The 12764-nt window shown below is 39.7% G+C and overlaps 1 protein-coding gene across 1 annotated transcript in view; it reads left to right on the forward strand.

Annotated features, from left to right (window-relative positions):
- The window catches only part of LOC148509090 (sialic acid-binding Ig-like lectin 12), a 60291-nt gene that overhangs the window by 33388 nt on the left and 14139 nt on the right, over positions 1-12764 (forward strand). Inside the window, exon 6 of the mRNA XM_088443624.1 lies at positions 8249-8512. Coding sequence (XP_088299750.1) covers positions 8249-8512 — 264 coding nt within the window. The remainder of the gene's footprint in view (positions 1-8248; positions 8513-12764) is intronic.

Consider the following 12764-nt stretch of genomic DNA (forward strand, 5'->3'; position numbering starts at 1 on the left):
TATAAATTAGCATCGTGTGGAGGTGGAGGATAAATATTGGTAACAGAAAATCCAGTTGCATTGAGAGAAATGAGATCTGCAAACAGTTTGTTCAAGAAATAAATAGTGATTGTATAAATGCTACTTGATATTATAACAGCAGAAGCAGGTATCAGTCTACAATATCACAAAATAAGTGTGACAACATTAATATGATAAACACTTACGGAAACACAACGGCATAATGCCATGCTGTAACAGAAAAGTACAACACAGACAACCTACATGGGGGATACAATAACGCTGGGAATGGGAGGGGAAGGTAGTGCGGTGAAGATGTTGCCCATAGCAACCAATCAGTTTGTAGCTATTATCTTTTTGAAGGTGCTAGATAAATGTTAAGTAGAATCTAATTGGTTGCTATGGGCAACATCTCCAGTTATAAAAACCAGAACTTTAGTAAATATACCCCTAGATGTGTACACAGGTCTCCGGGGATCTGTAATAAGAGGAGGGGGAATGAAGTGGCAAACTAGTACAGTCTCTACATCACAGATATAAGGTTTTCTCAAGTTGAAACTATAACCAAAAATTACCTAAATAACTAAAGACTAAAATATATCAGAATAATAAAATGAACAAGACAACATAATGGCAAGTTGATAGTTTTAGTGAAAGCTGAAAGCTTAGGTTTGGGCCTTAAGAACATTAAGATTAATTCTAAACAAAATTGTTGCTGCAATAATTGAATATTTATTTAGACATTTTGATAATTTTCTGATCATTACAGTTTGGATTCTTCCTTATGTCTATATGTCTATGTCTATGTATTTAATTCTTTGTAAGGGGATGCAGTCATTATACCTACAGCTGGCATCCTGGCTGACAAAATCCCGGCCAAAAGACTGGCGCCGGAATCCCAACAGCCGGGATGCTGATCGTAAGTATAGCAGGGCTGGTTAGGTCTCGGGGGAAGGGGGAGGGTTAGGTTTAGGTGTCACTGGGGGGGTTAGGGTTAGGCTAGGGGAGGGGGAGATTAGGGTTAGGCACCAATGGGGTGGTGTTAGAGTTTGGCACAAAGGTGGGAGGGTTAGGTTTAGGCACTAACGCGGAGGGTTAGGGTGCGGGGTGGAGAGGGTTAGCGTTAGGATGCACTAACAGAGGGTTAGGATGAGAAGCGGGGAGAATTACCATACTTATTGGACCCTTGTCGATCCTGAGCATTGGGAAGCCGCTGTCGGAATTTTGACAGCAGTCATCCCTACTGCCGGGACTTCATACCAATTCCCTTTGTAACAAATGTTATGCTATCCTCCCTGCCTCCTTTATGTAAAAGGGAACCAGATACAGAACAGTAAGTCATAATTATCTGATATGTAATAGTAGAAATGTATGAATGGGTTTCTCATTTGATAAAACCATATAAAAACAATAAAATAACAATGTTCCTGATACAGAGATACACACAGACATGGCTGTATATTTATGACAATGCTGCAACTGATGTTCTTCCTACTGAGATGCTCACTGGCAGAGGCGCTAATCTGTCTCAGTGCGTCTTTATATGCACCATTGCGGCACCATCGGTCTCACCATCAAAGCTTGGACCAGCCCTATGGCAGATGGAATTTTTCCTTGGCATCCTGTAGGCTTGATTCACACAGATTGCTATTGCGATAGCGACTGCGATTCCGCATGCTGATCTTTTGCAAAAAGATGCTAATGAATGCAATCGCAATACTGTCACACAGCCAGCACAGAGACGCCCAGTTCCCCTAGGTCACAAGCGGAAACCAGTTCCCCTAGGTCACAAGCGGAAACCAGTTCCTCTAGGTCACAACTTGCAGTCCTGCTTATACATTGGGAACAGTGAATGACTGAAAAAAGGTGAAGAAAGCGAATCAGTGCACAAATACTCATGCAGCAGGTCCAGTGTTTTTCTATAGCAGGTATCCAAACTTTAGGGGTTACCCGTCTCATAGGACGTTGTTGTACTCAAAAAAACAATTAAAAAGTGCATAAAGTGAAGCACAGTTTAATATACAACAAACAATAACATTAAAGCAATAATAGCAGCATTCATCTCCTAGACGGGGTGTCCCACAGTGACATAAGAATTGCAATTACTGAGTGGCAGAGAGCACTGTCAACGGACAGTCCTCAGCGAGTGTGTGATGTAAAGACATCAGTGTTATTCCCAGGCATTCCACTGGACATCTTGTTCAAGCTATGTTCCAGTAGAGAATGCTGATCCAAACTATCCACAATCCTTAAATACCATCTCTGTCCAATCCTAACACTGCCACCGCAGCTGATCCCGAGACAGAAGCCAATTACAATGTCCATGATCCTTTGCTGCAGCGGACATGTGTTTCCTGTAACTAATTGCTTCATATTCTGAAGCACCGAGGTGTCACTAGGCTGTACATAACTCACAAATGGTCATGATACTGTCTTCTCCCACAATCACGTCATATCCGTATCACTCTCAGTGCCTGTCAATGTTACCATGGATATGTGTAAATGAAACAAAGCTTTTTCATTTTAATTCTGTTTAGTCTAGATGCACAGTAGTGGATCATAATGAATCAGTCCATGGAGGAACCGGAGTCAGTAGTTATATTCCTCAATATATAAAATGCAATCAATTAGACATATATATATGGCATTCTTTAAATGAATATACAAATCAATAAAATCACTCTAAAGTGCGGCCATGCTAATAAAAGTGCAAAATAGTTGATACATGTACAAAAGGTGCAAACATAGCTATAAAAACCACTTTACCTCAAAATCGAAGTTAAGGCCCCCTGGGCTCAAAGTTCCCAATTCAGTGATGTTTTTCATTTAAGTTTTTGCTATTTGTTTTGCTAAATCTCTCCTCTGCCATTGACTCTTAACATTTTGTATGCCCATAAAACATCTTATCTCAGTGGGATCACTATTGTGGTATTTTGTAAAATGATTAGAAAGAACATGGGTTTCTATCCCTTTGTGAATATTTTGTAGGTGTTCTCCAACCCAGATCTTCAGGGCCCTTGAGGTCCTACCAATATAAAAAAGGTTGCAACTGCACCCTATTGTATAAATCACACATTTTGTATTGCATGTGATAAAATCATTTATTGGGCAAATTTTCCCATTGATCTCAACCTCTGTAATTTTGCTTTTCCCATCTCCTTTTATTCCCCTACACCCCAAACAGGTACCACAGCAAAATAAACCTTTGGATTTACTGTAATACCTCCCAATGTTTCGATCTTAGGTAGCGCACTCTTCACTAAGTGGGAACCTATATTTGGTGCTTTCCTGTATATACATTTGGGTACCTTCGGTAATTGGGAACCAAGCACAGGGTCTTTTTGTAATATTTCCCAGTGCTTAAAGATTTTTCTAGTAATTTATGCTGGCTACTATAAGGGTAATGAATGACCATTCGAAAGCTGGGGACTTTTTCTGTTTTGCCCCATTGCATTTTTAGAGAGCAGTTCTCTCTATTTGTCCTACCTCCTTAATGTTTTGTTACATTTCTTTAGTTGCAAACCCTGACGCCACAAACTTTGCTTTCATCTCATTTGCCTGTGTTTCATATGTATCAGGGTAGCTACAATTTCTTTTTAGCCTCCCAAATTGGCTGCCAGAAATTTAAAGTAGACAATTAAAGTGGTGGCAGATGTCTGCTCCAATAAAAGATTTAGAGTCCATGGGTTTCGAATAATTACTAGTATAAATGTGATTACCTTATGCCAACACTGTTACATCTAGAACATTGACTGCAAATGGCACTTTCTACAAAGGTGAACTCAATATTTAAAATGTTATCATTAAGAGACATAAAAAGACTGCTTCCACCTCTCCAAATAAAAAAGATGTCATCTATATATCTTGACCGGGACACCAGGATCGCTTCAAAAGGGTGGTTGTTCCAAATAAAATCGTTCTCCCACTGGCCCATAAATATATTTGCATAACTTGGAGCGGACCTGGTGCCCATCATGGTCCCCACCTTCTGCAGGTCACCCAGGTGAATGTAAAGGATCTTTATGCACTTTTGGGAGTACATAGATTACTGATGTGACTTGTTCTGCATTATACACTGTTCCTGATATAGAGATGCACACAGACATGGCTGTATATTTATGACAATGTTATGACTAATGTTCTTCCTACTGAGATGTTCACTGGCAGATGTGCTAATCTGTCTCAGTGCATCTTTAGATGCCCCATTGTGGCACCATTGGTCTCACTATCAAAGCTTGAACCAGCCCTATGGCAGGTGGAATTTCTCCTTGGCATCCTGTGGGCTTGATTCACACAGATTGCTATTGTGATAGTGGCTGCAAGTCCACATGCAGATCTGCTGCAAAAATATGCTAATGAATGCAATTGCAATGCCATCGCATGGCCAGCACAGAGACACCCATTTCCCCTAGGTCACAACCGTAATACCTTGCAGTCCTGCATATACATCGGGAACAGTGAATAACATAAGCCCCTCATGCACAATTAGAACAGTTCTGACCTTACTCAAAAATTGCTAACCTCATTGCATGCTAGATGTACTGAAGCTGTGTTTGCTGTTGCAGTGGCTAATTTAAGCATGCCCAAAATGGACAGGCACACCTGTGTTTCTCTGACCACTCCCTCGTCAACACCCCCAAACACTGACTACATGTCATTCACTCTGCGATGGCAGGGGGGGAGATAGGCAGGGGTGAAACAGATAGGGTAGACAGTCAGGAAGAAGCATGTAAGCAGCAGGTTAGGATGAGAGCTGGAAGGCTTTGAAGTAGTGAGTTTTGAGAACCCTGTTTGAAGATTTGTAGAGAGGTAGAGAGTATGATAGGGAGAGGGAGAGAGTTCCAGAGGTAGGGAGCAGCACAGGCAAGATCTTGGAGGCAGGAGTGGAAGGAAGTGATCAATAGGCAAGAGAGTTGGGATGCATTTGTAGGAAAGGGAGGGAGATTAGTGTGATATAGATGAAGGTGTGGTGAAGTGAGAGGGAGAGGAGGGTGGGTGCTGAGCTTAGTGGTTCGGTAGTAGGACCATTGTGGGGGAGAAAAGAATGAAAAGATGAGTAACAGGAGAGGAGAAGGAGGGAAGCAGAGGGGAGGCATACAGACAGAGAAGGGGAGGAAGAAGTGGAGGAGACTAGGGGGGAAGGATAGAGGTGGGAATAGGGGACAGAATAAAGGATTAGGTAGGCACTGAGTAAAGTGAGAATATGAAGAAAACATGTTGATGGTGTGGATGAGGTAAGAAGGGGAGAGAAAAACTGGAAGTAGAAATAGTGTAAGTATGAGAACGACAGTTTTGAAGGTTTTTTAAAAAATGCTGATAAAAGAACACTGTTGACAAAAGGTTTTTTTTATTTTTTTATTGAGGGGAATATATGTGATCTAATGGGTTTTGAAAATGAGTAATAAAAAAAAGAAGTTCAAAGTTGTGAGGCTAGGCAAAAAGCAATGGTAAATCAGAACGTATATGTAAGGTTATGGAGGTTACTTTGCATTGGTACAAATAAGAATTTTGTTTTTAGTGAAAAAAGAGAGGCAGCACAAATAGAAGCAATTGATGGAATGTCTTTGCAATATTCAAACAAGGAGTTCAGTGCTGCATGGTTTGGTTATGCAGGCAGCAGATATTTGTTGTGAAGAGATATTGAACTCACACTTGATGCTCCATAGGTGTTCATATGCAGTATTGATTGCAGTTTAGTTTTGTTAGATGAAATGTTCTCCTCTGTTTTCCTTCAGTTTAACGCCGGTCTAACGCTGTAATTTTCCCTTGTGTCCTTTTTAAAAAAAAAATTGTTGTAAAACTTATGTATGTTCAGGCAGTGCACTGTGATAAAATATAATGTTCAGCAGGTGCTGTGTCACCATTAATATTAGCGCTAGGTGTCGCAGTGTGAAGTTTATTCATTTAAAAAAAATTCTTAATCTTGTGTGCGTTCAGTGCCATGCAGTAGCACTGTGTTAAAAATAATGTTCAGTAGGTGCCACTCCACTGTTAATATAAGCGCTGTGAGTCAATTTGGATCACAATCAGACAATAGAAGAGCAGAAGCAGCAACAAACTACTAGTGCTGCAGCTTCTTTCAATCATGATGATAGCAGTACTTCAACATCTACTAAAGCTGGTGCTCAAGGGCATAGAGGGTTTAAGACAGGGCACCTTAAATCAAAACAGTATTTCACAAAGTTAAAGAAAAAACATCACCTCTAATAAAAAAGCAAAGTTTCCTGCCAAAAAAAATGTAATGTTGCCACACACCAAACGCAGTGGCAAGGAAAGGCTCAATGTAATGCCTTTATTTGCAAGTGGGGGTTCTAGAACTGCTATCAGTCAGGAATCTTCTTCTGTAACCTCACATGATGATACAACACCTTAGATTCTAGATTCTAGAAGAGGTTTCAGATGTGAAACAGGCAAATCAGTGCAGAAAAAAAACTAAGGCTGAAGAACAAAGGCTGTGTTTTAAAAAATGTCACAAATCCCTGGGCAGAGTCTAAGGGTGTCTGACAGTCTAAGGGTGTCTAATGGTGTCTATGAGTGCTTTGTGTGAGTTTGACATTTTTGACTCGTAGAGAAACCTCCTTCCACCATATCTGCACCCTCTGCAAATATGAGAATTAGCAGCACAAGTAAAGATGGTAAGCAATTGAGGATGCTCCTGTGGAAGAGCAATAGGATATTTGTGTAGCTAATGCCGTTAATGAGGATGCTTATTAAAAGGATGTTGTTGTGTAAGTCAGGCACTAGTGGCAACAACTGCTGCCCATGATAAGAAGAAGGACATTACCATGCCTGGGAATAAGACAACAAAAACACCACCTCTTATGTGTGAAATTATTATTACCCAAATCCTGATAACATTTGTCACGCCATATGTACCATTTTTGAAGCCAAAGTAAGTAGAGGTAGGGACATTAACCACCAAAAAACTTTCTGCCTGTTATGTCATTTGCAGTGAGTTCATGCTAAGTTTTTGGAAAAATCTGGTAAAACAATAACAAGCAGTCCAGCATCAGCTAGATCCCATCTCATGATATCTCCACCACGAACACCTTCATCATCAATCTCCTCATTAATGATTGGAGGTCATCCTCCTGCATCCAATTTGCGATGGCTAACTGACTCCTCCCCTATCCAGTAATCTCCATAAGAATCCTTAAGTGCTAGGGCTGCTGCTGCTGGGGGTGAATCTTCATCCCAGAAGGGGGCTAAGAAGACTGGTTTTAAACAACAATAGACTGTGAAACAATTATTTGTAAGCAGAAACAAGTATGAAAGCAGTCACCCAGTTGCATAGCGGATCACTGAAGCCATGACAGCTATGCTAGCATTAGATCTGCATCAATACCTGCCATCAAAGCATGTAGTTTTAGACAGTTAAATGAGGTCATGTGTCTCCACTACCAAATTCTATCTCAATTCCATTTTACAAAAACAACAATTCCTTGTCTGTACCGGGACATTAAAAAAATACTTGTTTTTGACCTAGAAAATATCATCGCACCCACTATCCACTTTACCACAGATATGTAGACAAGTGGTACTGGTCAAACAAAAAATTCCATGATTGTGTCAGCCCACTGGGTGTATGTATTACTTTCACCAGCAGCATCATCCAACACATGACACCAACTCATTCTCAGACAGGCTACTCTCTGTAGCTTTATTAAAACACTTACCCAACACAGCCCTGTCCTGCACATTTATTTCTGACACTCTTATTGTCTTCGCCGCCTGTTTTCTGGACTGCGCCGATTTCATCAGATCAGACTTGGGGTATTATCAACAGCAGATGTAATTTTCTTTCTTCATTCCACCAGATATAGGAATTGGATCTGCTCACATGTCATTCAATGTCCTCTGACAAATGACAAGCAGCAGCTCACTTAATGTTGTCATAATCAATATATTTTATGTGCATCAAACGCTGTTGGTGTTTTACATTGATTGAGCAAAAAAACTTCTATAATGTAGAAAACTGCAAAAAAAATAGAAATTGAATAAAACACTTAAATCTACACACAAGGATATGATCTGTGCTCTATACTGCTCATACACAGTGTGACATCACACCAGAGAGTCTACTCCAACTGCAGCAGCCCCTGAACATAAACATGGAATCACTGAGATTTCCCTATATAATTGAAGATAATTTGGGTGATTTTTTATGTTCTATAAAGCAAAAAAAAAAAAGAAAACGCTTTGATTATTACTTATACTTGATGAATTACTAAAAAAAATATTTTAACAGATGGACCAAAGAATGTCACTATTGCAGTAGTTGGAAACCTGGAGACAGAGGAAGGAGATAATGTGACATTACGGTGCACCAGCCATGCTAATCCTCCTGTAACACATTACACATGGTACAAGATTGGAAAATTCAAGCCGTTATTATTACCAGAACATAATGATACAATAACTGTGCAGAAAGTGACCTCTGAGACATATATCTGCTCTGCAAGCAATGCAATGGGCACAGCAGAGTCACAGATGATCCATTACATTGAACAAAGTGAGTACTCACAAAGTAATGTAATGTATAGTTAAATAATAATTTTTTTTTTACTTTCAAAAGTCAAAGTGAGTCATTATACAATGCAACACTGTACTGTACACTGTACTGTAGCAGCACTGTCTTTCATTCACTCACTGTAACTCACCACTTGGTAGGGATGTACATCGAAGATCATTCTATAGGGAAGATCAATATTTAGGGCCATATTCAATTAGGAGCAAAAAGTCCGTTATCGGCGATAATTTATCGCCGATGACGTCATTTTCGCTGTTTTCACTTATCCTCGTATTCAATTTCAAAGACTTTTCGCAGGTGCGAAAAGTCTTTGTAAAAAAACGGGGATAAGTTTTCACCACTGTTTAGGTGGCGAAAAAAAGTGTGAAATTGGGGTTTTGGGGTGCAGGCTTTTAAAAAGTATCCTGCACCCCTTGGAATGTCCCTTTAAACGTAATCTGTGTCAAAAAAAATTTAAATAATAACATAGGACACCCCAAAAAAAGTGGTTTCGATTTGGGTGCGAAAAAAAAAATTGAGGGACGAACTTTAAAGCTATTGGAATAGCCTTAGGGGTGTTCCCCAATTTTTAAAAATCACTTTAGGGACTTAAAAATATGCTTGTACCTATTTTCATGTACCCCAAATTTGATGGGACTAGTTAGTTAAAAAAATAAAGCTAAATGCTATTCTTCACCACTTCTTTGCAGATGCATTAATGCACCTGCAGTGGCTGTTTAAAAACCTCAATTACCTTTAGCAAGCCAAATCGGGGGTACCCAGAGTGATCCCCCATGTCAGACCATCTTTTGGGGGGTGACAGGCTGATTTCCCCAAAATTGATAGGACTTTTCGATACTTACCTTTCCACCGGGTCCCGTTTTCGACAATTCCTAATTGAATATGGGGATAAGCGGGCACGTGCCCGATACTTTATCCCTGGAAAAAATGGCAATGATGGCGAAAAGTGTGACCTCTGACTTTTTGCCTCTAATTGAATATGGCCCGTAGGGTCAGATCCTAGCATCATTTTAAATCAGTAACAAAATCATCTCATTAAAATACAGGATGTGATGAATATGCCCCTAAGTATAATATTGTGTTTACAAATTATATTTATTCTGTTATCTGTTTTCCCCACAGGTACACAAATTCATCTTGCTATTTATCTCACAATATCTGGAATCATTTGTCTTTTACTTTTCATCATCATCTTTTGTTGGAGGTACAGATTGTATTATAATATATATTTTTTCCAGCTCATAAAAGTAGAGATATGCGGGGTTCCCCATGTTTTAGTTTTAGCAAAACCACCTTCAACTGTTTTAATTTGATCAGGTTGTCCCTTAGTAGGAAAGATCCCATTTTTTGGGGGGTCCTGAGTTTTTTGGGGGGATTCCAGCCTTGGTCTTCAAATTTTGGGGCTGGTTGTCATTATGGCTGGTGGACTTCATGCTGTGTTTCTCTCTGCTATTTGGTCAGCCACCTGGATTGATCAAGCTGGTGAAGGTTTTTAGGAAATAGGGGGACACCCACGCCTTTCTCCCTCCTATTTTCCAATGCTAGCCCAGGCTTAGAGGTTCAGGGCTGGTTACTGATTTCACAGGGAAGTAGGGGGCACAATTTTTTTAAAATAAACAATTTCTTATATTATTATCATATAACAAAGCCTGAACAGTTCCTACTGCAGTGCTTTCAACCCTCCCACAAAGGCAGAGTTGCTTCTGTACATAGAAGTAAAATATATATGTGAAATTCCCATTGCAATATCTAAAATTAATGTGTCATCACACTTTTAACAGGATGAGGGTGGCATTGTACCCAAGGTGTGGAAACTCTTTTGGAACCTAATCTTTACATGCCATACTTGAGATCATGTATGCTTTCCTGCTGTGTACAACTGACTACTTAGGGACTATTAGCATTATAATATAATGTGCCATTAAATCATTGAGCACCTAACTTATGTCATAACACATGTTTCTCAAATCTTCATCTTTGTCCTTTTTTGAATTATTTCAATATTTATTGATCTCAAAAGTAGAATTTTTCTGGAAATTTCAAAAGATGGAAGGCCAATGAATTATGATCTTGCACTTACCAAACAAAAAGGAGGTTTCCACTTTAATTAAATAGTTTAGTAAGCGCTGTTTTCCCCCAAAGTTATGGAGCGTACACACGGTCAGATTTGTCAGACTTGTCAGATTTGTCAGATGAACGACTGAACGATTAAACGATTTGAACGATTTGAACGATTTTACCAAAGTTTTGAACGATTTGAACGATTGAACGATTTTTGACTGCATTAAAATGAATGGAATCGTCCAAGTCTGACTGCAAACCCATCAGATGTCAGATATCGTTATCTGACAAACGGGAACGCGCATCGTTGATCGTCCATCGTTCAGCCATGTCAGATATGAACGATTTTCCTTCAGATATGAACGACTGAACGATTTTTAAATCGTTATCGTTCATATCTGAAGGAAAAATCTGATCGTGTGTATACACCATTATACCCATTTATCTGAAAATCATGTAGTGTGTTGTTCCCTATATTGTAGATAAATTGTGAATTCCTACCCTAGGGCATGATCAGAAGTATTGGAGAATATAAATGCTTTAGTCAACGCTCCATCCAATGTTCCTGCCCTAGTTTGCAAATATAACAAGTATCAACAGGCATGTTACTGTATGTAGCCCTCTGTCAGTAACCTTGTTGCAACCAAGTTGATCAGCCAATAATTGGTGAAAATGGTAAGGGGTGCAGGAGAAGGCAGGGAACTATGGTAGTATAGCAATACATGTTGGTAGCTGCTCAATCACTTCAGTAATATCAGCCAGTTGCATGTAAAGGTTTGGTTATTCTATACAATAAACAGCAAAAAGTAATCCCCCAGCACTCAGAATGAAATCAGCAATAAGATTTGAAAAACTACATGGTTGTAGATACAGTAATTCAGAGATCTCAGTTGCATAAATATGCAAAAATATGGCTAAGCCTCCAGGCCATGTCACGGCTTCTCTGATACTGGAGGTCCCTAGTACTTGGTCAAAGTCTGGGGTGCAGAACTCCAAAAAATCCGGCGAAGGACAGCCACCTCAGGGAAGCATACCAGTGAGAGACTAAAGTGTTAGTAAGTGTTAATAAGAATAAAGCAAAAGCTATGTGTTAATAGGTGATACATAGGTGAAAGGTGTAATTAAAATGCTAGGAAAAAAAATGCTAAGAGAAAAATAATATATAATTGAAGGTGTTAGAGTGCTAAATACTGTGTTGAAGTGTGCATCTGCAGAGCAGCCCAGCCACACCAACCTCATGGGGCACTGCACCCCAAACTCATCCCCAAGTATGGTAGTATACCCTGTAGATCTAAATATGCCTATAATTTGGCAGATCTACAAATAATGGCAGAGTATGGAGAAAATCTGCACCATGCCTCTGCAACAAAGAAGCTAACCTATTATGAGAAATTTGGATGATCCCATACTTTCCATAGGAAAAGCTGTCTCCAAATCATCATGTAAGACTTGTCATACTGTATAAACTTTAACACATCCAGTTATTGGAAACTTAAGTTATAATATTACTGTATTGGTTTATTTTACCACTATATTGTGGGTTTACAGATTGTTTGGTGTCTCTTGGCCAAACAAGCCAATTACCAACTGCAAATGTCATCTGCACAGCAATATAGTGTCCTCAATGAATGTAGTCAGGATCCCCATGGTCAGAATCCCAATGGTCACAATACTGACTTCGAAATCCTGATGGTCATCACAATATAGGCTCCGGAATCCTAATGGTGAGTATTAGAGTTAGGGTTATGTTTAGAGTTATGCAAAAGGGGGAGGGCTAGGCTGTGGGAGGAGATGGTAAGGGTTAGGCTGTCGAAGGCGATGGTTAGGGTTAGGCTGCCAAAGGGCTAGCGTAAGGCTGCGGCTGGGTGGGTTAGAGATAGTGATAAGACTAGAATACTCACAAACATGCATTGGCATTTTGACCATCAGGATTCAGGAGCTGGCATTGTGACCGTCGGAAATTCTGACCATCAGGATATCGTACCCAACCCATCCCCAATTGTAGGAGAATAAACCACTGCTGTGCTTCTTTGCTGGTTATTCTGGCAGGATTTTACTGGACTTTCTTTGAATGTAGATCACTACTTAGCAAACATTTTGTTGATTTACTGTATAGGTGTCTCAAAGTAATATAGCAGATTCTTTTATACAGATGTGTCCTCTTGCATCTCAT

The sequence above is a fragment of the Taudactylus pleione genome, unplaced genomic scaffold (assembly GCF_031769625.1).
Source record: "Taudactylus pleione unplaced genomic scaffold, aTauple2 ptg000332l, whole genome shotgun sequence".
Lineage (NCBI taxonomy): Eukaryota > Metazoa > Chordata > Amphibia > Anura > Myobatrachidae > Taudactylus > Taudactylus pleione.